At 48.5% G+C, this 25925-nt stretch overlaps 1 protein-coding gene across 7 annotated transcripts in view; it reads right to left on the bottom strand.

Annotated features, from left to right (window-relative positions):
• The window catches only part of erbin (erbb2 interacting protein), a 33539-nt gene that overhangs the window by 3772 nt on the left and 3842 nt on the right, over positions 1–25925 (bottom strand). For 2 of the 7 annotated variants that reach the window (XM_040196969.2, XM_040196970.2), the window contains 21 exons: positions 22332–22406; positions 14043–14237; positions 13669–13786; positions 12323–12401; positions 12145–12234; positions 11276–11332; positions 9138–9201; positions 8941–9015; positions 8227–8371; positions 7557–7629; positions 6519–6648; positions 6307–6422; positions 5897–5966; positions 5325–5424; positions 3702–3823; positions 3388–3561; positions 3077–3256; positions 2883–3000; positions 2616–2790; positions 1092–2520; positions 632–766 (listed from right to left, as the gene is read on the bottom strand). In XM_040196969.2, the coding sequence (XP_040052903.2) occupies positions 632–766; positions 1092–2520; positions 2616–2790; positions 2883–3000; positions 3077–3256; positions 3388–3561; positions 3702–3823; positions 5325–5424; positions 5897–5966; positions 6307–6422; positions 6519–6648; positions 7557–7629; positions 8227–8371; positions 8941–9015; positions 9138–9201; positions 11276–11332; positions 12145–12234; positions 12323–12401; positions 13669–13786; positions 14043–14228 (3636 nt within the window). In that variant the 5' untranslated portion in view covers positions 14229–14237; positions 22332–22406. Of the gene's footprint in view, positions 1–467; positions 767–1091; positions 2521–2615; positions 2791–2882; positions 3001–3076; positions 3257–3387; positions 3562–3701; positions 3824–5324; positions 5425–5896; positions 5967–6306; positions 6423–6518; positions 6649–7556; positions 7630–8226; positions 8372–8940; positions 9016–9137; positions 9202–11275; positions 11333–12144; positions 12235–12322; positions 12402–13668; positions 13787–14042; positions 14238–22331; positions 22407–25925 lie in introns of those variants that run through there. The other 5 variants (XM_040196972.2, XM_078088919.1, XM_040196974.2 and 2 more) reach the window with 5 other exon arrangements.

Here is a 25925-nt window from a genome sequence, read left to right as displayed (position 1 = left end):
ACACACAGACTGAGGATATCAAGTGATCGAAAGCTCAAGATGATGAATGAGCGAAAAGGAAGTCCAGTTAAAAAGGAGAGAAGGAAAGAAAAAATCACGGTTGCTGGGATGCGTTACAATTACTGGACGTGAGGCTGGCAGAGTGGAGAGCAAACGCACACCAGGAGGGAGGGGGGATTATTATGTTAAAGCACCAGGCGGGTTCAAAAGGGGGTGATTTGTACCATACATGATATCATATATTGGGTTTTTAGCTTGTACCAAAGATACAACAGGCTTGATTTGAGTCCAAGTGGCACTTTCTGTAGTCCGCTGCATCAGAAAGTCACGAGACACACAAGTTGAAATGATTTCTAAATGAGTTAAAACGTAGCTGCCTTCATCAATTCAGATATCACTTTCTTAAATGACATCATGATGGTACAAAAAGAATTCCCCTCAAAAGACAAAGAGGAATCCACCCAGAAGACAATCACAGGCGCTACAAAGGGTCCGTTGTGGTGAGGAATCAGCTTCTGAGGGTCGGTGATCACTTCTCAACGTGGAGGAGAGAAGGAAGGAGGAGGAGGAGGAGCCCTCGTCTTCCAGAGGACGTGAGATTAGCTCCGGCTCGGCATCACACGGTACTCACACAGAAGCCCCCGGCTCCGTAGGGCGCTCCGTCCCTGGCACTAAAGACCAGAGACCCCTGGCTGGCATGCATGTCCCTACAGCTGCCGTAGTGAGACGAGGCGCTACCGGGATTATAGGAGCGAGACAGCGCGCTCTGAACGGAGGGACGACGCGGAACAACCGGCAGCGAGCCACGTGAGCGCCGCGGCCATGCAATCCACCAAACGAGTGAGGACACAGAGAGACACAACAGAGGTTTATGGCATGTACAGACAAACGTGCAGTGAATCACATTGCGCATACAGCTGGGTTAGTAGTAAGAGCCAGGAGACTTTCTGTTAATCCTAGATTAACAATAGAACGGGGCTTAAGAAAGGCTTTCACATCTTCTTACTCACGGGATACTATCGGTATCTACCGTCACAAAAACAACCTTCCACCCTGAACCTGCATAATCCAACTTTATCAGACGTTTTTACCTTTTCCATTTTCTTGGCCTCGATGTGCCGCATCACCTGGTCCCTCCAATCCGACGGCACCCTTCCAGCCCCCGGCACCTGCCCGTCCAGCAGAGAGTGCTCCGACTTCACCCGGGCGTTGGGCCTCTTGCTCGGGCTGCTCTGCTGGTAGTTGAAGTCGCTGACGGACATGGTCCTCTCGGGGAGCTCGTGGGGCTGCGCCCTGGAGCAGAGGGGCCGGCAGGACGCGGGCGCGTCGATGCTGTACGTGCGGGCCGACAGCGGCCTCTGCATGGCGTGGCTCATGGCCAGCGGGCCCCTGGCCAGGGTGTGAATGTCCCTGTACGTCATGTAGTCGTCGGGCAGCTGGACGCGCCTCGGGTCGCTCATGGAGGCGACGGAGGCCGTGGAGGCCGTGCTGCTCTGCCTCTGCAGGGTGCCGCTTCGGGACGGGCCCCCAGCGGAATGGAGCCTCTCCTTAGTCCACATGTCCCCAGCGGGCGGCCCCCTCTGCTGGGGGTACGGAGGTGCCTGGTTACGGTTGGAGTAGTTGGTGTTGGCTAGCGAGTGCGGTGGAGGAGGGGGGTAACCCTGGTGCTCGGGGGGCACGGGGGTCCTCTGTGACCAGAGGCCCTCCTTAGGCACGCCGCTGCTGGCGTACTGTATGTTGTACTGCGGGGGGGGGACGCCCATGGCCATGCTGGAGGACACCGGGTACCTGCTGGTGCTGGCGGGGGGCTTGGAGGAGGAGAGCAGGTCTGAGGACGACGCAGAGGAGCCGGGGTAGATCTGGAGGGTCTGGTCGTTGAGCAACTGACTGGCGGACCTGCTCCGGACGATGCTCTGGCCCTGAGCGCCCGGCGCGGCCCCCGCCGCCGATTTGTAGGAGTCCTCGTCCCCGTCGAAGGAGTACACCTTCATGCCTCCCGCCTCTATGTTGCCGACGCTGTGACACTTCACCACCGGCGGGGGGTGGCACCTTTGATCCGGGGACAGCTCCTCGGTGCTGCGGGACAGAGACGCGTCGCTGCCGGCCGCCACGGCCACGCGAGCGGCCGGCGTCTCCGCCCCCGTCTCGCTCGGCTGGTTCCCGTTCAGAAAACGCTCCTCCGCGTTGTGGTTGCTGAAACCGCGGTTGCCGTCCGCGCCCTGGTGGACGGAGCCGTTCTTGGTTTTGTCCACCTCGTCCTGCCGGACCATGTTGTCGGTCGGCGGCTTGGACACGTTCATGTTGATCTGGTCCCACTTGGTGTAGGACTCGCCCACGCCGTTGTTGAACCTCTTCTCGATGAAGGCCAGCCGGGCTTCCAGTGACAGGTCGTAGTCGCCCATCTTGTTTGTCGGAGTCTGCTGGCTCTTCAAAAGGGACGGAAGGGACGTCTCGGAGCCGTTGCCGTTGTGGAGGAGAGGGGTGGTGTCTTTAGGCTGGTTCATGTTCTCATCCTCTTGCCTTAAAAAACAAAAAAGGAGGAGGCACATCAGGCGTTTGTAACTACAACCATTAGAAAGGACGCTCACGCTAAAAGGTTCAGGAGTGACAGGAACCTGCTCTTCGGGAGGAAGGGCATCTTCGCCTCCCTCTCGGGGGTGCACAGAGAGTTGTCCTGACTGCTGTCTGTGGTCAGAGACACCGAGTCGGACATGCGCGACGGGGACGAACAGTTGCTGTTGTTCTGGTTGCTGTTGGCAACGGTGTCGTCCAGCAAAGAGTCGGCGTCGTCTGTCGATCACAAACATCACCGTCAGACTGCGGCATGCAAACACCGGCGCTTTCAAATACTCAATATCGGTCCCCGCGATAAAACGGTTTACCTTTTTTGTCCTTACTTAAAGTCACAACTTTAGGCTGGTTGATGGAGATCTCGATAAGAGGGGGTCTCATCTCTGCAATCTTCATCTCCGCCTCTTCGTCGGACAGCTCGTCAGAATCCTGAAGACAAAAACAATGACGGTTTTAAAGTGGCCCTTTTACATTTCCGTGTTGTTTGGGAGAAGCAGATGCTGACCTCCAGCGTGTCCTCGTGGTTCATCATTGGGCCCCCTGACGATTTCAGAGGGATTCTCTGAGCGCTGTAGGACTCTGTGTCCTTCGTTTCTGTCGCAGAGGGGTTTTGGGAATACGTGTTGGTGGATATTTGAGAGTCCATGTCTGATGCCGTGCCATTAGGACAGGGAGCCTCGATCACCTGCAGTAAAAAAAAGAAGAAAAAAAAGATTGTTTATTAAAAAACGATCCCAATATGCATTTTGTTAAAGAGCAACTAAAGGGATTAGAAATAAGTAAAAATGTAGTGCATGTAATTTGTCTGAAGCCGACCTTAACTCCCACGTCCTGCACCCCAATGTGGTTCCTCTCAGTGGGTTTTGCATCCTTCCCCGACTCGTCACCGGACTCGTCCTCCTTCAGCCTGTGAGCCACCGACTGGGCCGTCTTCACCATGTTCTTCAGCTCGTCCGGGTACGGTGTCGGGTAGCGCTTCAGGTTTCCCTCCTGGAACGGGAGAAATACCAACAACCTTCACTCCAGGATCACACGAGTGACCAGATCACATTCACTCATCCATCACGGTCCGTTTGTGCAACTATTCTTCTTCTTATCCCGCTTCATGCACACCACAGTTTGCCACTAACCCTCGGGGGTGTCTCCCTCTCGTCCTTGTCCTCGTCACACTCGAAGGCCACCTGAGCTCGCTGCTTGCGCTGCTCCTCCCACAGAGCCGGGTTGAAGCTCTCCGAGTCAGAGCTGGGGATGTCTGCAAAATAAAACCAGGAACCAGATCGGGTCCGTCAGTCATCTTTCATTCACACAAGCTGGACCTCGACCACAAGATGGCGCAGAATCTACATGAGGCACGAGGATGTGGAGGGAGTCGAGACGCGACGCGACTTAACCCCTTAATCAAACTGAAACCTTCAATAAACAAAAGAAGTCCTGCTACTTGGAATTGTGATGATAATAAACTGAAATAATGAATACAATGAAAGGAGTTTCTTCCGGCTTAGCTGCCAACTTCCTCGTCATAAAAGCCGAACAATGATACATTTATTACCACTAAGCATACGAGTCGATGACTCTCCGTGGTTACTTGGGCATGACTTGTACGTGCTGGGAAGAGAGAGGCCGGGCTCAGATTGCGATGAATGTCCCATTGTGGGGCCGATGATGCTCGGCAGCATCTCATGTTGTTGATCCGCCCTCGACACCAAGTGAACAAATGTATCCCACCCCAACGAGAAGTTGCTAAAGAAGTTGAGTTTACATCATACTACACAAGTAGATGCAGTCATTTTTGCTTTCAGGTGTGAAACAGTCTGTGTGGTTTCCTGTGCTAAAGCTATTTTGCGACACTGACACACAGCGAGCTCGCTGACTTGCATTCACGTTTGAATAATAGGTTGACTAAAACCGAAAGAAGTACATATTGCATTGGAAATAGCTGATTCTGGCTCAGAATTAACTAGAATAGCTGAAAACAGACACTATCTAGGACTGTTGTCTACACAAAATACCGGCGTCTGACAATGAGTCACCGCTGTGTGTGTGTGGCCTTTGTAAAGCATAATTATTGCAGCGATGCAGTAACTTATTCTTGCTCCTCAGGAAGGACACGAGGAAACAAAAAAGCTCTTCTGGAAAAAAATCCCAGTAGACAACTGCGTGGCATGAAGCAGATGCCTGGGAGAGATCGAATAGAGGGCAGAAGCACTTGTATGTTTGCATTTGTACGTGTGCACCACGTGTCTTTGCTGCTGAGAAAAAGAAAACTTACAGCTGACTCGACACCATTTAGTTTAAACGTGTGAACCTCAAACCACTAAATTAGTCTAAAGCCAAGATGCAACAGGGTCACAACAAGCCGGAACAGGAAACCGAGCCAAACTAAACGATGCTTGGCAAGAAGAGGACTGATGTTTCTGCTGCAGCTTTTGTCTCAGATAACAAGGTCGCTCATAAAATATGAACACAGGAATCCTTGCAGGCCATTGAAGACTGCGACTGTCGGGAGGGAGGCTAAGTGGTAGTCATGGCAATGCCTGAGAACTTTACATAAAAAAAAATACATTTTCTTTACCCACTTCACACAGAATGCCTTACTGTTATGTGAAGTTGCATGCTGGGTAAGAACCATCATCTCCTATTCTGTCAGTACCTCACTTTTACAATCTGACCATATTAGTCATTCAAATAATCTTTGACACAGAACCATCAGCTCAGACACGACACATTTTTCCCGCTGAACGTCTGGTACTCACATTCCTCAGTCCTGGTCTGCTGGGGGAACATGTAGTTGGTCAGCATGGTTTTGCCCGTCTCTGGGTCCTCCTCTTTCTGGAGAGGGATCAGGGGTTTCGACTGTAAGAGACAAAGAAGGAGGCTCGAGTGTGCCGTCTGCAACGTCACGTCTCTCGTGTTCCCCGGGCCGGAGGTGAACTGGGCTGAAAGCCACCATACTTGCCACAGTTTTCGTTAAAAAGGACGAGCTTCTTCATCTAATCTTCTCTAAGCCACCCCCTGACCTCACTTTGACTGAGACACTGTGAGCACAGTTTAACATCCCCAGTCTGCATGAACACCCAGTGTACAGTGCACCACAACACTGCTGCAGTAAAGACAAGAATCAATGTCTTTGTGGAAACGGCATTTGAACAGAATTAAAATAGTCCAGCTGGGGTGACAAAATAGAACAAGTATTGGATTAATCGGTTTTAGAATGTGGTGACTCTAATTTGCACCTGAGATCAATACACCTGCAGCTTCTCATACTCGCGTCAAGACTCTCGAACCTTGACACAAGAGGTCCGTAAATCAAAACGTGAGGACGTACCTGATTTTCGGACAGCCACATTGCAGTCATCTGGTTCAGTTTAGTGAAACTGTAGGGAAGATTTCTCAACCTGCAGCGAGATAAAAACAAAAAGCACGGGGACTTTAAGTGGTGGCCAACGGTGTTCAGTGTTTTTGCCAAAGAGCAGAAACCAGGAGCGATCCATAACAGCCCCTTTTCATTCTCGACAGAATAAAGATTCTAAATTATGACCACGATGTTGCAGGGCAGCAGGAATGCCTTTCAAAATGTTATATATACACGCAGTACATATTTCAATAAAATGATCTAAAACAGATTAAATTTGACAAGAAACGGCTCACAATTATGTCAAAATATCCCAAAAAGAACCCCCCTCACCCACCCTTCAACTTGACCTCCAGTATTGAAAACCGTCCGTGTGGACTCACTTGTTGTTGCTGAGATTGATGACCTTGAGCTTCTGCATGTCCCCCATCTCCTCGGGCAAAGACTCCAGCTTGTTGGAGTGGAGGAACAGCACGGTCGCGTTCTTCCAGTTGCCCATCTGTAAAGCGGCGGAAAGACGGGAGAGCCGTGAGCCGACGGGGGCTCGCCGCTACAGCTGAGCGGACGTTCCGCAACGCTCCACGTGCACACTCACCTCGGGGGGAAGCTGGCTGAGGAAGTTGTGATCCGCGGCGAAGGTGCGGATGCTGACGCACTGGCCGATGGAAGTGGGCAAAGCTTCGATCTCGTTGAAACTGCAGTCCAGCTCGTCCAGAGATGCCAGTCTGAACACAGGGGGGGGGACTTTCATCACGCGGGTGATTACTGTATTTACAGCAGATTACAGCTAATGTGAAACAAGTTGTAATCTAGTGGCGTAGTTCCTCGGGGTCGAAAGAGACGGAATCAAATTCGAACAACAAGGATCAACTCTTTATCCCACCAGCTATTGTAGCGATACGTTACAGTGAAACACTTTTAGACATTTACAACACTGATGATCTGAAGCAGCAACAATTCCAAGTGAGAGACCATGTTGACACAGAAGTGCTGAGCAGCTTTCTGCTGGATGAAAAATGCGTCCGATGAATGAGCCCCTGTGAACTTATAAAAACACATTTGAGCAGTCTCTGTGGAACATAAAAACGGCGCACAAACCATTGACTGAATTAAATCAATTAAGTATATTACATTAAAAAGGAAGTAAAGAAAAATCCGCTTGCTTGAAATAAAATCAGCTTGCGTGGGATTACGATAAACCGATGGCTTTGGCCCATAATCTGTGTGAAATTACACAAGGAGAAGCATTACACATATGGGCCGATTGACAGCGCTGCTGCTGTTTGGAAACGACTATGAACAAAGCAGCTGCAGCGGACATCGTCAGTCAGCGGTCGAGTTAATCGGCCGTGCATCGAAGGGTCAGTTGAGATTACGATCCGCCACAGGAAACCGACCCGAGGCCGTGAATCTGCACGGCGGACCCGGGACCATGACGTGTACTTCATAATGACAGCCGCAAATCGAGTTACTCAAGATCATCATCATCATCGGAAAACAACATGTTTATTAATATCCGATTAACCCGGACAGACGGTTTTTTATGCGTCCATGCAGATGAAAGCAGCGACGACGCTCCACTGATCTGAGGGTTTCATTCTGACGATATCAAAGCCGGCGCCGTGACGCTCACCCTCCAACGGAGTCCGGCAAGTAGATCAGCTGGTTCTCATCCACCTTCAGCGCAGTCAGCTTCTTCAGTGAGCCTGCAGTTAAAACACCAGGAGACCATTAGCGGGACGTAAACAACAGCTCGGAGATGGTTATTGTTTATGCCTGGCTGTCGCAGTATCCGTCACAGCAGTTAAATTGTATTAATTCATAGAGATACCAATATCCGTTTAGCAGGAACCAATCCCGGCTGTACGACATTACTCACCTGGATCGCTATGAATTAATGAGGAAAGCACTCACATACAAACAATGCTTAAATAACAATCAACATATTCATTAAGATCTATATATTTAACATATGACTATGACAGAGAGTTGATCAGTTTGCCGCAAATGTGACGGGGGTTGCTTTTAAAATGTCCATTCATCCATGAAAGCAAAAAAAAAAAAAAAAAGGACGGCACATTACCCAAAAAGAAAGACCATGTAAGGATATAAAGCACAAAGCTATACAAATTATTATTTATGATATTTACGACGTACAAATTCTTTGTTTAAAGCACAAAAAAAAGACACCTGTGGCGTTGTGCAATTGGAAGAAACGGTGTGGTGGATGCGGAATGAACAGCGCATTGGCAGTCGCTGAAAGGGAGTGGAGGTGTTTCATAAGAAGGAGTCGTGAGGTTTACCGATGGAGCCCGGCAGCTGTGTGAGCGCGTTGTTGGAGAGCAGCAGGTCCTGCAGATTCTCGCAGCCGCAGATCTGCTCGTCCACCATCTCCAGGTTGTTCTTGGACACATCCAGGTACACCAGCTGTTTTAGTGTCCCCACCATCTGGATGAATAAAAAGGGGAAACATGATGAATACAGACTGTTCACTGGGATGCTTGTTATCCAGGGATTAGGCAGAAGTGTTGAAAGATACATATAAGATAAAGCAATCCACAAAACATCCTCAGAAACCAGGAAAATCCCAGAGCTGATGATCTCTGGTTGCGTTTCTGCATTTTGCTGAATGTGAAAACACTTAAAAAAAGGAAAAGAGTTTCTGTTTGTTTTTTAGTCCTGACAGACGCCACTGAATAAAAAAAGACCGCAGTGTGATTACAGTTGATGCTGCTGGCGGCTCAAACCATGTTTTAATTATCACCCGGTTACAAACAAGCTGGTCCTTTGGATGATGTAACACATTCTGACTATCTGAGCATCATCGATGATGACTGGAGACATTGCAGATTTCTGTAATCATCATTGAGACATCTGCAAACCCCCAAAAGTCTGAATTGTTTTCTGTAAGAGACGCTTCAAAGATTCTCTCCTCTGCTTTGATGACGACTCGAGCGAGGAATAATCACTAGGTGACGTTCGGCACGGCGCCTTTAAGATGGGACTGTAAATTTTACCCCGGGCAAAAACGTCAGTCTGTTCCCGTCGATCCACAGCTCCTTGATTCCAGACAGCTGCTCCAACACCTCAGGCTGCAGATGGAGTGAGGAGACGGGAGGTTAAAACTCATGGGATGCGGCGTTGTGACGGTCAATGTCATAAATGCAGGAGGGGAAGAGGGTGGAGAGCGCCGGGCCGACGGGCAGATACTCACCACTTCAGTGAACTCGTTGCTCCCCAGGTCCAACCTCTCCAGCTGTGAGAGCTTCTGCATGCTCCTGTGGACACACGGGACAAACGGGGGAGTGAGATCTTCACGCCGACGGGACAAGCGGCCGCGTTAACGGGCCGTGATTTTCACAAGGAAATCTAGCCCCGTTTCAGGTTCTGTTTTGTCATCCATGCGCTGCCATTCCTCGTTTCGCTGAATGATATTGCGGGGAAAATAAATGTTAACGTTAACAGCTGAGGCGTGACGGAAATATGCTTTGAATAATGGAAAATGTGACGTATGCGAGCCCCAAGCGGCGCTCCAGAGTTTCTCCTCCACATTCAGGTCACATTCTCTGCTACGCTGTAAACAAGCAGATACAAACCAGGACTATTGAGCTGCTCAAGCACTTCCTCTTCTTCGGCTGATTAGCAGGGACAGAAATATTCATAAATGGTTTATGTATGTTACCACTAAATACTGACTAGATTAAACCTGCAACAGCAGCATTATAAGTGAGAATCACAGAATATGTTTGTATCGTGAATCAAAGCACAAACTAATCCCCGAAATGAGAGTTGATATGAACACACAGTTTGTTTGCTCTTAGTTTTAGTGTCTTTGATGGAAGACTGAATTATTCATAACACACGCTCGGGTCAATCATTTAAATTTCATAATTCTGCCACGACGAAGCTCTGAGATTCTCTCATCAACCTCCGTTCGGAACCTGACATTCCCTGAGAGAGGATCGCAAAGAGCGACTCGGACCGGAGACGAAATGGAGACGTGCAGAGCGATGTTTGGGAACAGACACAATGATCCGCTCACGACGGGGGGGCAGAACCGCATCCTCCTCTCGCACGCCAGTGGGAACGGAAAGCAAAGAGTCGGTTTTCTTTCTAGGTGCTCCTTCGCAAAACGAGACGGCGAGGCCGACTGCACGAATTACAAATAGGATTTAAGCGGCCTGGTGATTTTCGTAACGCGCTGTGCGATGTCAAGACGTTAATCGTGCCGGCGGAGTTGAGCATCAGCCAGCTCTGTCACATTCCTGCGCCCTACGTTGGCGAGCCCGCCGCAGTGCCCCACGTTGAGCTGAAAGGGGGTGGGGGGGGTATGAGCCGTGCTGGCTGGTCTAGAAAGGGGATTTAAAAAAAAAAAAAAAAAAAATTTAAACCACACTTCCACTTATGACCCCGGCTTGTGGGGGACGCGGCATCATTCTTTTGAAAACTCGGCCAACCGTTGGCTCGATGCGTCCATGCGCCGGGAGAAAAGAGGCTGCACATTCTACACGGGGGCCCTGCGACGGCTTGAGCTGTGCCCCCCTTTGTGCGCGCAGGCACACACGCGCACACGCACACACACACACACATTTGTTTACATCTCCCAAATGCTTGCGTGCTGCTCTGGCAACGTTCCCGATCATTAGTCCCGGGTCCCCCCCCCTCCCTTTGTCAGGGCTCCAGCTTTTAACAGGTCTGGCCTTCGTCGCATAAACACGGCGAGGAGAGAGGATCCGCTGCACTTTACGCACCCGCCGGCCCAGTCGGTCGGTCGGTCGGTCGGGGGAGAACGAGAAGAGGAAAGTGAGCCGGATAACAAAAGGAAACTCGCATGGAGGAAGGACGTGAAAGGAAAATAGGGGGAAATGCAGTTCTCCAAAAGGGAAGGAGAGGAAATTGAATGATACAGTCAGTGAAGCATGAGAGGAGTCAGAGAGAGGCAGAAAGAGGGAGAGAGAGAGAGAGAGACAGAGAGCGAGACAGAGAGCGCAGCCTCCCATCACAATCACCTAGAGCTTTCCTCACCGTCTTCGGGACGGTTCGTCTCCCGGCGGCACTGTAACCTTCTCAAATGGGGAAATAACCCTCACTGTCTCAGTGGAGGATTATAAAACCTGCCACAGCAAGCAGCCGAGCAAATGAGGCTCTTGTGTAACACTGTGGAATTTAATGCTCCCGTTAGAGGGACGGGGAGCGAATGATGAGGACACGGCGGAGACATTGCACGGGTTTCGAGGGTAAGGGGAGAAACGGGTGGCACACGCCAGATATAACTCCTGGCGGGAGTAAAACGCCATCCATTTGGTGTTTGGCAATGGTGATGCAGAAAAGAAATACTAAAAAAGGACTTACTTTGGCAACATCTTTAACTGGTTCTCCCTCAGCTCCAAGATCTGTAGTTTAGTCAACCTGAACACATAAAAAAAGCAGAGGTCATATTCGTAAAATATCCCATCGGTAATTTCTAAACGACAGTCCAAGATCCTCATAAGGCAGCTGGCTTTATTTACCATAATTACATGAGATTGTACTTCCCAAGAAAAGGCAAAATCACCAAGTTCAGATATTTGAACATGTGCTAAATTAATTTGTCAAAATAAAGAATTAAACCAAATAGCCCCGTAGCTTTATGTGGAATTAAATCGGCTGACCATAAAGAAAGCAAAAGGGTTTTCATAGGGGAAAATTGGGATTAAGTGGTGAGGAGAATTAGTGGCATCACATATTGAGCCACTCCCACCACGTGTTTTTGCGTCATCACACAGCTCAACACGGAGTTTTGCGTCAGCTACAAAACAATAGGAGCATGATGAAAACAACCAAAACAAAAGACTAAAAGGAACCTGGACACTAAACGCTCATTCAAATGCAAGCCGAAGCAATAATGTTTATCACGGGTGTTATTTCACAGTACAAAAGTGGTGTTATGGGTCCATTTTGGGCAGGAAACCACAGCTGTGAAGACAACACCGACATAGCATCACCTTTAATGTTTCCAGTGAACAAAATGGTTGTTTATTTACACCTCTGGCACTTAACGAGCATCATGATCACTGGATTTCCCTGATTGTGTGAAAAACGTCTCCTTGTTGAGATCGGAAAACGATGCTTCAAGCGCGAACCAGAGTAAGTTAAAATCACACAAAAGACAGTTTGTGTCATTCTTTCAACACAAAGCACACAGTTAATACGGCCGCCGTGTGTATTTGAGGTCTACTGACCTGCCGAAGCTGGCCGGTAAGAACTCCAGGAAGGCATCGTTCAGGTAGAGCTGCGTCAGACTCAGAAGCTGGGTGAATCCATCTGGGAGCCTGACAAAAGACACACACACAGGAATCAGATCACTCGCACAAATCTGCGAGGAGACAACTCAGGCCGCTACAGCCGGGCAGTACTCACTTGGATATGGGATTCACACTGGCTTCTACGATAGCCAGGACTTTGCAGTTCTTAATGTTTTCCGGAAACTCCTGGATACCTGCAGAGAAACAGCGAAGCCACAAATATAATTAAGTGGGACTTCAGGAACGACCCCCCGTCGGAGCCGAGGACGTGAGGGGCCGATGGCGTCCGGCGGGACGAAGCTTTTGAGAATGTCAAAACGCAGGAGAGAACTGCGGGACGCGTCACGGCAACCACGGAGAGACGTGCGCTCGAGGTGACGCAGTGAGATGAGCGGGACGGCGAGGCCATGGCGAGCGATAGTCTGCGAGTTCTCACGAGGAAATCCATCGCCAGCGCGAGGACGTGACCCCGGCCCGAAAGGATTATGTCAACCCACTTTGTTTTGTGTCCACCACACTCAGCGCAGAGTGCTCCGCGAAACAGGTTAAGCCGTTAACGTCAACACGGCACACGCAGCGCCGCTCAGCGAGCACGCCACCACATCCTTCCACCATTTGTTTAATCTGCTCTGTCTCCGCACTCATTCATTTATAAGAGGAGCCTTTTGACCTTGCGGCTAGCACGCAGGCGGGTTTTGCTGATGATGCAAACTCCTCCTCTGTTCTCCTGACGATGATCAACCCTCCTCAGCAGCGAGCTGCAGAGCGCCGTGCGTCGCTTTGGGTGACGCTCATGTTAGAATGTTTGAAGAGAGACCTTTTTGTGAGGAGTATGCAACGGTGTGGTTTCTTTTTCTTTAAACAGCAGAGGGATCAGACCAGAGACATGACAGCGCTACAAAAGGCTCGTTTCTAGATGAGTAACAAAGACGGCGGAAAGTCTTCATCAAACAGGCACAAAATTGAAAGGACTTCCAGGAGAAAGCCCCGCTTCGTATTCAGAAGCGCGAGTGCTCATCCTAAAGGTGAAAGTTGCACGTTGCAGATGTTGTCACCTCCCACCTCTGTGAAACCACCGACGAGATGCTTTGATGTGTCTATAAACCCGCCATAATCTGCCGTCTAGCACAACGCAGGTCTGGGCCTGTCCACTTCCTGTATCCGTCCCGTAAGAGGCTTTTTTGAGCAACGTGGCGTTTCACCTCAGAATACCTCGGGGGGTCGTTCGCGCGACTCGCTCCTCTCTGCGCTTTGTTAGTGATGTACGTCGGACGCCGTCACTACAAACACCCGGACGCCGGGGGGACGTTAGACGTCTGAACTTAACAGGCATCTGGACCTGCGGCTGTGGTCGGGGTTTCGGGTTTCCGCCACCTGATCCGATGCCTCGGTGTTGCATGGCTCACTAAACCTGCCAATCAAAAGCACGCGCACCAGGGGGGGGGGGGAGATTTTGCTTACTGTTTTTGCTGACATCGAGCTCCCTGAGATTGACCAGGTTCGCGATGGCCGCCGGCAGCACCGTCACGTCATTATCTGGCATGCTCAGCCGGTGGAGTAACTGGCAGTTAAACAGTTGCTGGTGGACAAAGGGAGACAGAGAGACAGAATAGATAAGGTTTTGTTTTAAAAAACAAAACAAAAGCGCATGCTTTATTAAGAATCCACCATTTATTAAATGTCCTGATTGTTTCAGAAGTTCAACAGCGTCATTCATGAGTTTTTCTGTCCAAAAGGACAAAGTGTCAACAATGCAAGCTGTTGATAAGACAAAAGCTGGTCTCCATTTGGTGGGCCACACAGGTGAATGTCACGTTTCTATACATCAGCCTTACTTTAGGCAGCTCCTCGATCTGGTTGGCATCGAGGTAGAGTTCCTGCAGGGTCTTCTCGAAGCTGAAGATCTCCTTAGGAACAGTCTCCAGGCTGCAGTGGGAGTAGTCCAGCGATGTCACTGCCTCCTCCTCACCCCGCAAGCAGCGGCATGGCACCAGGCGAACAAAAAAGCTCCGCTTGGACATCCTCAGGCACTGGAGAAGGGAAAACAGGGGATATGTCGGGGGAAAAGAGGAAAGTCTAGTGCAACTTTTAAACAGAAGCCCGACACGTTGGAAACTTCTCATTTCTGTTTTTTCGGGTGGGGAAACTTTAAACGGTCGTAGGTAGAAGAAACGAGAAGCCGCCCATCGTCGTGGGTTTGCTGCATCCTCATTTGGGCTGAAGGGAGAGGCTCAAAACGCAGAAAGAAAGTAAGCCGTGAATAAGTCGTCTTTTCTGAAATCTAGGACAGGTTTGAAAATGAAAGCGGTATTAAAAAGCCAGAAAATCTCCTCGGCTTTCCTTCGTGTTTGGAGCTTACGGGTTTGAGGAGAGTTCTTCTTTTAACCATTGATAGGGATGTAGGTATAATATGGAATGTTATACAGCATGGAATGTGTTCTGGTCAAAAGAGGCTTTGTTCCTCGGGGCACGCGGAGAATGCGGCCGTTCCTCCCCCTCGTCCTAATCGGAGCGCCGCGGCAGCAAATAATCTCAGTCCTTTTCTCGCGGCGTCCAACCTGTGTGTGTGTGTGTGTGTGTGTGTGTGTGTCCACATGTTCGTTCCAGGAGTTGCTAGATTACACAAGTCAGTGTTTTTCTCTGACATTGCGTCAACCGAGTACAGTAAATCGCCTCGGTTAGCCGACGTACACATTTCTGCAAATATGTGGTTAGTGAGAATTGAAAAGCACGGCTCGGCAGTAGTTAGAATAACAAAAAGGGGAAAAGGAAATCAGCACAGTAGACAGATGCACTGAGGAATTATTGTTTTTACAATACAAAAAGGTTGAAAGGTTGCAAACTTTCAAACCAGTCCAAAGTTTTCTTGGTTTTCTAAATTAGTGCGTGGACACGCCCACAATCCCGCGAGGGATCCACAACCAAGAGGCTGTCGGCCGCACACGCACTTTGCTTTAGCGGCAGGCTGCTCATGTATAAATACTCTGAGTAATCTGGTCTATCCCCAGAGGGGATGACCGAGGGCTTGGCTCCTGTCAACCCGGAGTAACAAGCACCGAGCATATGGATGACGCATGACGGAGTGGGAGGTCTGGGAGAAGCGGGAGTGCGATGTTGGTTAGAGGACAAGAGGTGGGGGGGGGGGGTATGAAAGAGAAGGCTGTTGAGGGGCGACAGCGGATAAAGTGTCACGAGAAAGTCCAGGAGATGAGACGTAGATGTGAGGAAGTGGAGCGCGAACGTGGTGAGCGTGTTGCAGCGGGCAGAAGGAGCTCATCTCGCTTTCCGGATTCCTCCTGAGTGACTTCATCTAACGCACAGAAACATGGAGACCGTCTATAGAGGGCGAGGGTCAGGTCCACCGGCCCGCCTCCCCATCCTAGTTCAGCATGGGAGTGTCTGCAAGTCTAGCAAGCTAATGGGCTTTTTACTAGACCAACAATAACAGGTTTGTTTTGGTCCATTATGGGGCTTTGTTTACAAAGACAAAAGGCAGAACATTGTGCGCCTCCTCCTTTGTGAACAAAACCATCTTGCGCAATGTCATCTACACGCCAAGTGAGACGCCGACCCGGTAGCCCTGTGAGTCAGTCACTCAAACACCAAAACTGGATCTACGGAGCTCCACAAACAAAGCAATCCTCGCGGGGGGAAGTCAGACTAGGCATGCAAATTAATACAGGCAACAATGCCCATCGATACAGATGATCTGCAGAGCCCGCTCACCTTTGTCCAACCTGCTTAGTGACACTTTCTTCTTGCTATTAATGTGCTGCGTTTACCCTGCCGTAGAATGGAGAGAATGGGAAATGGGGTGTATAACTGTGCCCCCCCCCACCACCATTAAGAGCAATCCGGAAGGCAGCACACTAATGAGAACCACGCAGCCTTCAGAGATGAGCTTATCCACTGACCTACATGTTATTGGAAGGATGACCGCCTTCATTCGCCCAGCTTTAGTCCATAAAGAGCATTTGACTTTTGATCTAAAAAAGTTCACGACGTTTGATGGTTAAACTCTCGGGCCGAGATTTTCTTCCTCAGCCTACTTAAGCAGCACATTTACTTCGCCCCGTGTGCTACTAACTGCTTGGCCTGGTAGCCGTGAAATGATGAAAAAAGTCGATCAAAAAAGAAGAAAAAAAAAAACACAGTAGCTGCATTTATTCAGAGATGTCTAAATGTGGGACTGTGGGGGCATGTGATTCAGACGCCTGACAGTGATCTCTAAGCAGCAGTGAATGAAACAGTCCAGAGGGCAGGCCGGCTACAGATTCCCACTTTATTCTCCCGGTCGGAGCCAGGAAACCACTTCCCTGTCACAACCTCTCTCTCTCAGAAGCTCAAGTGCTTCCTGGGTCATTGCTGTTGCCATAGAGACTGCGGGGTCAAGGGTGCAGCTCTCAACAAGAGCTTCGGACAAAACAAAAAACGCAGAACAGAAAAAAAAGGAGAAAAGAAATACACGGCGTTGTGTGGAAGAATGAAATCAACTGGTGAGATTCAGGAGGCTTTGCAAAAGAAGTTGTCGCCTGGTCAGAGGAGATTCTGAAGGAGGCGGACGGGCAGATTGGGTTTCCCCCAAAAGGTCTCGTAGTCCTTGAACATCAGCTTCTGCTGCAGGTGTTCCTGTTGTTCAGATGACTGCGGCCTACTAAAAAAAATATGCATTTAAAATGGGCCCCGTAGGTATGGTTGAACCCTGTTATGTCTCTGTGTCAGTGTGTGTGTCAGTGTGTGTGTGTGTGTGTGTGTGTGTGTGTGTGTGTGTGTGTGTGTGTGTGTGTGTGTGTGTGTGTGTGTGTGTGTGTGTGTGTGTGTGTGTGTGTGTGTGTGTGTGTGTGTGTGTGTGTGTGAGCGCTAAAACAAAAGTGCAGCATAGGACAGCAGCTTGTGATATTTATAGCAAATGGTACTCGTCTGGTTGACAGAATGTGATTAGTACGGGCGAGCCCTCGCCTTATGAAAGGAGCTTTTCATCCAGATTGCGGTGGCCTCTGGAGGGGATTGCCGGAACACAGCTGAAATTCTCTATTACAGATTATGGCAACAAAAACAATGCAGGGGAAAAAAAAAAAAAAAAACTACGCATAAGAGTATGCGGAGCCCGTGGGACTTAAATTGCCTCCGTCTGTGAACGAAAAGGAAAAAAACGGTCACTTCCTCACCGCTTCAGCCTCGTTCTCAATCTTGCTGTAACGCAGCGCCAACTCTCCTCACGTGGGATCAAGTCCTTTACCCCCCCGGGGGCGTGATCAATTATTCACAACCCAACGCGGAAAGAAAGATTCCTCTTTGCAAGTAGGACTCGGATAAAGCTCACGGGTTATCACATGAGGAAATCATAAGTTACACAACCCTCAAGAGGCGTATTGTGCAGCACAACTGATGTATGTCACAGCAACTACAACATACATGTATTAAACTGTATGCAGGAATGTGCGAACATCTTTGGCGAAGGGCAGAGGAATGACCTTCTCTCCTCCGGGCGCCTCATTAACATCCAGCTGCAACCGGCACCACGGGGGGGGGGGGGGGGGGTAGCTGCTCCTCAATAATGCAGCGGCGCGTTGGGCCGAGGGGGGCCGCGGCGGGACCGCTGACCGAGCCGCCGCCCTCTCAGGGTTCGGACACGTCACAGAGGAAGACGGGCGTGACCCACGTGATATTTAGACGGCGAAGGTTTTAACACGTCTCCGTAATCTGCCTCTACAGCGGCGAGCGCTGCTGCGGAGTGATAAGTGGCAGAGCTACAAGAAAGATCTCACAAAGCGAACGTCCTCGCAGCTCAGTCGCAGTTTAGTTTTGAATGGAAAGTAAAACTGGTTTCCCAGCTGGAGTTTCCCCCCCCCCAAACTAAAAGGAAGCAACCCGTGAATATTAAAACTCAGCAACAGAAAAGGGGGAGAGCGGGTGTGGGGGGTTATCTCAGTGGAACCTGAAGTTCCAGTTTCACTCTCCCTGCGGTTTTGGTTCTCACTGGAGCTCGCAGGTCTCAGTGGTCTTGCATGACGCTGGAAAACAAAACCAGGATTGTTTTCTTTGAATTGGTTGAGAAATGAGGGCAAGTAATCGGATCTGAGACAAAGACAGAGTGGCCTTTTACAGCATCGGTCGATGGACTGAACGCATCATGACAAAAGATCTGTATTCATTTGGACATTTACACACACACACACACACACACACACACACTCATTTATATCAGAATATTCTTTATTTATTCTTTAATTCATATCTTTAAACGTACTAGTTTCTTTATATCTGCGCTGTGATACGACGGCGCACACTGAAACCTCTCAGCAGATCATGGAGAGAGAGAGAAAACAGATCGCTAAACGGGAGGAAATGCTTCAAATAAAACAAAGACTTCCCAGTATTCACAGAGGAAGAAAGTATCTGCTCAGTGGATCCACTTTCAGTTTCACAGACACACTCAGTTGACCCCGAACACACCGTTTAACTATGCAGCTCACACACACACACACACACACACACACACAGCACAGGCTGACAACAACAATAATAATGATCATACGATAATCAGCACACCGATGACACCCCCAAATTGAAATGGAGCGTTTAAATGTTCCACCTTTCATTTGGCGTCGTTTGAAACCCACTCTAGTTGAAACAGGTTTCATTTACTTTGCGCACACTCAGCCCGGCGCGCGGCGCCGAGGATTGGAAATACTCACATTCCATACAGGTACCTGTGCGATCATAAATTACTCTGATAAATAATTCCCACGTTCTTCCCACGGACGGGCCTCGGGGCAAAACGTATGCGCTGCCCCTTCCACTTCATTTGTTCTGGTCTTCACCGCTCTCAGGTCACGGAGAAGTCACGGATCCCCCCGGAGAGGGACGAAGCGGTCCGCGGCCAGAAGGTTACGTCCTCCGTTCCACGCAGCGAGGTGATTAACAACCACGTTCACCCTGTGACCTTCGTGCCAGCAGGTAAAGTAACCAATTCCTACACGCGCTCTAGCCAGACACGCCAAATTAGAGCAGGAAGGAAAAAGCTTCAGCATAACGTCAGTGTGGGAGATTGATGATGCTAATAATAATAATAATAATAATACTTGATATCAGAAATTCTCACATCTATTGGCAACAACATGAATGTATTTAAGCCTATTTGTCAATATTGAACAGAACCAGTGCACACGTCACAGCTCCACACGCACCATGTCGCAGGTCAAACGTTGGCTAAGGTTTTCAGAACTGTTATGGAATACCTTGTTGCGTCTCTAAAAAGCCACTTCCTGGCAACGCGAAGACTGACGACGATTGTGCAGACAACAACAGGCGGCCCCGTGAGACGAGCTCACCGCAACAGCCTCACTTTGCTAATGTTGATCTTGTTAAAAAAAAGAAAAGAAAAAATGTAGGCAGGTCTCACAAAAGAAGAGAACCAAGTCACAAATCATTGTGTGCGTGTTATTGTAGAACAAATGTGGAGGAAGGCCGGTGTGCAATGTGAAACGCTTATTCACTAGGTATTGCGGATATCAACAGTCAGTGAGTTTACATGATGGTATAATTCGAATCTTTGCTTAGTCGGACTATGCAATCTTTCGGGGGGAGGCGTTATTATCCCAATATACATGGCAGTGAATAAATCGAATCATTGGCCGAAAGCACGTCATATCCGATTACGATAGGTGGCGCTGTTTTTATTACAACTAGTTGTGATACAGCCATTTCCGCTTGACCTCTTCACCACTACCAACAACCTCAACATTACGAGAAAGATGGCAAACGGAGAGCAAGGTGTTAGTCGGGTCGTAGTCGGACCGCACTGTCGGACAAAGGTGTTTACATGAAACCGATAATTCGATTTCAGTCCGACTAAGCCAGTTATTCGAATCCATGTAACCACGCTGAGTGAGCTGGGCCGCTTGCAAGAAGTGTTTGCGAGGTCTTACTGGACTCTGAGTGCTACACGGCAGACGCATGCATTTTGCAAACCCAATGTGACAGGCTAAAAGCTGCAACAAGAGGAAGAGCTCTGCTGCTGACCTGCATGAAGGGTTTTGCATAACGGTTTGCAAAAAAAAAAAAAGAAAAACCACCTTTTCCTGAGCTTCTGCTCTCCTCTAAAAAGGCGTGGGAAACAAATTGAGTGGTTTTCGATGAACCCCGAGCTTGAAGCAGAAGTTTTTTTTTGTCCATAGGATTAAAGAAGAAAGAACATAAATCAATAGATTCGGGTCAGACGTCTTTGGAAAGCAGTTTGTTCCTCATTAAAACGTAACCGGGGCGAAGACGGAGGTTATAAATAGTGGGCCGCTCAAAAATCCCCCCCTGCCGGTAAGACCTTAATTAAATATGGGATCCAGTTAAATATGAGCCCATGAGATTCATTCCTGCAAAGAGGAGACCTGAACAATGACATGAGCCCTTATTAACAACTCGGAAGAAAAAAGAAGAAAAAAAAAAAAAAAAAGTACAGTCCGTTTTTCAGGTTCTGTAAAAAAAAAAAAAAAGGGCAGATTGTGTTTGAGCTTAAAAACACACAGATGGCCGAGGATGGAAAAAGAATCAGACCCGTGGAAAGAAAAGTAGCGAGCCAGACATAAAAAGAAATCCTTTTAAATCTATTCAGCACACACTGAAGGTAAAAATTGTAACGTTTGCTTTGCGTGGGGCTCCAATGGACCGAGATCTTCTCTCATGGCTTTGAACGTCTAAACATTGCATTTAAAAAGCCGTGGTTTCAAGAGGTGATGCTTCCCGGGGGGAAGGAGATCCAGGGCTTTGTGTCTCTTTGCGCGTTGGTCCACGTGAGCGAGAAGCTGTTTGCAGAGTCTCAATAACCAGGTCAGACGCATTCAGGTCAGAGACGTGTATCCATGCAGACAACCCACATTCTGTGTTTGCCTACAGGAGAGTATGGACATGGAAAACGTTCCCCAGTCTGCTCAGTAAATACGGTTCTAAAAAGGCTAAACTGTGAGAGGCACAAAGCAATGCAGCATAGTATGTCGGCTTACACACGCATGTGTATACTGAACACGGATACTAAAGAAACAGACGTGTGTTTAACTGTACAAAGAACAGATATCACACATTTTATTTGGCTTTAAGAAGCTGGTTTTCAGCACTTCTGTACGAGTCTCTCACACTCTGCAAATTGCCCATTATTTCTTCCATAAACATTTAACCAAAATAGTTCTACGGCTGGAAAAATTATTGGAAGAGTAGGATCATAATAATCATAATACGGTGGCTATCAGTCGTTTTTCTAGGAAACCAACCTTCCGGCTTTGATATCTAACCGAGTGTTAATCTATAAAGAACTGGTGCTGCCCGTCCCCACTACACACCAGCAGCTAAGCACGGCCGATGTGTGCATGAATGGCCGACAGTATCAGCCCTTAAACTGTATTGATCTCAGCGCCGATGACCTGTTTGCGTACCGGAGCCTCGTAATCGTCAATACTTCACTGACCGTGTGATTCGGTGGTCACTTATCCAAAAAGGAAAAAACAAATCCATATTATGGACCAAACGGGGAAATTAGAGAGTGGTGTGTTGGGCTTGGTTTCGGCTCCAGGTATCAAATGCAGGTGATGCAAAGCCTCCAGCTGTGTGAGCGTTACGCAAACACAGCGGCGAGGAAGGAAATGGAACAAACCAAGTCGACAAACAGTAAACGTGGAAGCAAACACGCAACGCGGAATCCTCAAACCTCTTCCTGTCACTATCACCACAGAAAATGTGAAAATCGGAGGCTCCTCAAGAACATGGCAACAATATTTTTCGGAATATTCAACGGGAAGCCATTTTGGATGCAATCCCCATCGAGTTTCAACTGCGTTGCACTCCTTTGTCAATGAGGGATGGTCTGAAATAGCAAGTTTGACAAGTGTATCGAGTGTCTCGTAGCCTGCGGGAGAACAGGGAGGGGAACTCTTGTAGCTTCTTCTTGCCGTTGCACTAATCCTCGACAGATACGTCGCTTTCGTGAGACCAGAAGTGATACAAAAAAGGCGTTTGCTTACGAAGAAAGTCACTTGAATCCAAAGCCAAGAAAATGAAATCACTCCGTATGTTCAGTGTTGGTCCCCTTATTGCTGATGAAGAGGCCATTACAAGAAAGGGGGCGACTCACATACCTTGTCATTTAGGACTCAAGCGCCTGGATCCCAGTGGATGGCAGATGATCGATCCAACAGCCACGCTGTGCTTATCTAATGAGAAAGCACAAAAACAGCCATGAAGCAGACCGTACCAACAACTAACCGCTTTGAAAGGGAGGCATTCCTCTCGCACTTCAACTACAGAAAAAAGCATAAAAGTTAGCCAGTATAGTTTAATAATTGACAACTTTCACAACCTCAGCAGTCGATCTTTACTAGCGCCTGACGGCAGGTTCAATGACGAGAAACAGAGCTCTGAACAACATGCCAACCGCCAACAATACAAAAGCAGAATATCTTTGACTGAACAGTAAAAAAGTATTTCATTTTTACACAAGTGGTGATCTAACTAATTAACTGCACTGTGAAACGCTGTCCACATTGAATTTTTTTCGCCAATGTACACCAGCTGTAAAGTGGGACAATAAGATGAAGACGAATGTGACAGTTGGTGCAGAATGCTGCATCATTTATTGCGATTACGTTATTAATACGTTGATGCATTGATCATCGGACTAATCGCTTGTGAGTGGTGTTGGAGGGCGGCCAAAGCCTCAACAGACTAATGATCACATGAAGCCACTGGAAGACGTCTTTCCCCATATTCCACGATGCGTGTTAATTAGCACTCAGATTTAGGTCAAAAGAACCTCGTCCCCTCCCTGGGTCTCTGATGTAAAAGCTAATGTTCAGTGTGTTTGATGTGAGCAAATGCTTCTTTAACTACAAAGAGCTTCTGAACGGGAGGAAGGGGGGTTGATCAAGTTTAGGTGATACTGAAGTTAGCACTGCCTGAGGACGCCCTGTAGATGAGCGTTCACCACGGAGAACCCTCAGCCGTTCTCATACGGGTTTCACCGAGCGGCCGCAGCATCAGAGCAACATACGGTGTACAATTGGTTAGTGGCATCTTTAGTCCACTTTATCCAACAACAACAACAAATAAAAAAAGACCAGACCCAGAGGCCGACATTGCAACGTAAAGTGCCTTCTGCGGTCAGAGCACAGCGCGGAGTAGAAAAGTATTTGCTTTGCCAGTTGATCTGAGACCAACGGAGCTAGAAAGATAGGATCATCCCTGCACAATAGAGCTATAGAGCAGGAGAGACGGAGGGAGGGAGGATTTTTTTTTAAAAACAGGCAATGAGAGGGGAGGAGAAAGACTGAGAGTGAAAGAGATTTTGACTTATTCATAGGATCTTCCAATCAGCTGCTAACACATTGGACGCCACGGACGGCCATCAGCTTCTGCTCCACTTCCTCTCAGGCGCCTTTATCCTCATTTCATCTATTTGGAATACTGACTCTTGCCAAACAAAAGTCCCCCCCCCCCCAGTCACATGGAATAGTGCACGAGAAGCAGCAACGTTCAAATTGGGGAGGAGGGGTGTCAGGGGCACCTTTTATTCACTCTGCAGTCATAGTGTGAAACAACACGGGGTTTGTTTATCTGTGCGGTGTCACCAAGGAAGCAACCCGTCACCGGCTTGTGTGCTAATAAATCAATATTTAAAAAAATTGGAATTTTGTATTCATGCGATGGGAGAGAGCACCTGCAATATATTTCACATTGAACAATGACTGAGAAACTCAGTCTGTACTTCGTAGTACATAAAAACTCATTAAATTATTTCTGGGGGGGTGGGGGCAGGAAAAACACTTTAGCGCATGCAACAAAAAGCATTTCGAATCTGCAGAGGCACACAGACTATTCCTGTCAGATAAAACGGGTGTCGGGGATCAGGGCAGACGCACACAGCAAACACTCAAACCGCTGTTGGTCACATGACATCACAAAGCAGTGAGGTCAGCGAGCGAGGCGCCAAAAACCAAACACGGAGATTCTTCAGGGGGCCAGAACCCAGCAATTAGCCAGAGAACCCGAGCCAGATTATAAATCATTTGAATTATGACGCCAGCCTGAGCCGACACTAAGCAGCTCACGTATGAACACAGGTGTGAGTTCACCCAAAAACGCCATGACTCAGCAATTGGACCCCGAAGGACTCGTTTAAATGTGGTTCAATGCATCATGAACCGAACTGCAGGGCCTTTTAGTTCCTCGTGTGGAGCAGGTAAGCGGACGTCATTGTTGCGGCCAAAATACAGCCTTAAAACCGGCTGACATCTTTCTCTCCTGTTCATCGCTCATTTTCAGGTTGTGTGGTCGAGACCAGATGCCTTTTGACATGTTTCCCTACCGTGCTGAAGATGACCCTGGATATTATACAGTTTTGTTTTTTTACACGCATGTCTTTATGATTTTTCCATCATTGTAATTCATTGGGTTTTTTTCCGAGCGCTGCGTAGGGAGAGCGGAGCCCTGGCAGTCGACTGCGTGGAGTCTTAATCAAGCAGCAGACGGATTTGGCTTTATGAACATATCTGCTGATAAACAGCAAGACTGGATGAGGCGGAGACAGATGTTCTCCAAACTGGGTCACAGAAGTAGGCGAATTATTAGGGAGAGAGCGGATGCACAGAGCACAACAAAACAAACACTATGCATAAGTGCATTTCCCCACGACTACACACTCAGAGCATCTAGTGTACGAAAGGCCTTCACAGCACTTAAAGGGCTATTCATTCAATATTGATCAGCAGCTGTGTGGATAATGTACCTGCTATTCCTTAAGCTTTAAACAGCAAGTGGGCAACAGACCAAGAAAAATCCATAAACAAGGGCTTGACTGATGCATCATGAAAAACAAAGTTGTTAGTTAAACACGCTCACACCTTTCCAGAATCACCACAACACAAGAGTCGACCAAATATGAATCTATTACACCCCAAAAGTGAATTTTGAGCATCCTTGGGAGAAAAACAAAAAGGTGAAATGGCACCAAACACTTGATGTTCCTTTGAAAACAGAACAAACCGGCGCCTTAAACCCACACTTGCTATAGAAAAGGTGTCAGGGATTTTCAAACAGCCCGAGTGAGTTCAGCGGGACCGCAACGTTGCTATGAATTATAAATATCATCCCGGGACCTCCCGAGTCTCAATATAGCCTGCTCCAGATCAAGTCGGCTTTCGTTACCATGGTGATCTGTCGTTACGGAGAGCGCGCCACTAGCTTGACTTTTGCTCACAGAGGCAAATCTTACAAGGTTTGAAGGAGGCGAACGTCTTCCCAAACAGATTCTGTTTCGGTTCTTCCGCCGAGCCACATGGTCGCGACCGCCGTTTGACCTCCGGTGGCTGACCTGCGACCTTGATCCGACGCGTGACTAAAAATGACTCAAAAACGCCACACGGACCGACTCCTACCCAAACCGGTTGGGTCGCATGCACAAAGACAGCATCTCACCTAACAGACTAAACAAAGACGTGGGTCAGATCAAGCACGTAGACTGTGTGCAGAGCGCCAGCCTGCAACAGAAGTCGGATTAAAATGTCAACGCCATGTTAAAGCCGCTCTCTCGCTCGCTTTTGTAGCCGAGCTGGAAGAGTTGAGAGCCTCAGTCTTCCAGTGGCTAGCTGATGAAAAGTTAAAATATTGGAATAAGTGGGAAAAAAATGAAAAGACAAACAGCCGGTTGCTTAGACCACGCTAGCCACAAGGCGCTA

Source organism: Gasterosteus aculeatus, chromosome 14 (genome assembly GCF_964276395.1).
Source record: "Gasterosteus aculeatus chromosome 14, fGasAcu3.hap1.1, whole genome shotgun sequence".
Taxonomy (NCBI): domain Eukaryota; kingdom Metazoa; phylum Chordata; class Actinopteri; order Perciformes; family Gasterosteidae; genus Gasterosteus; species Gasterosteus aculeatus.
Note: the sequence above shows the minus strand (reverse complement) of the source record. Positions and strands in the feature narration are given on the sequence as shown.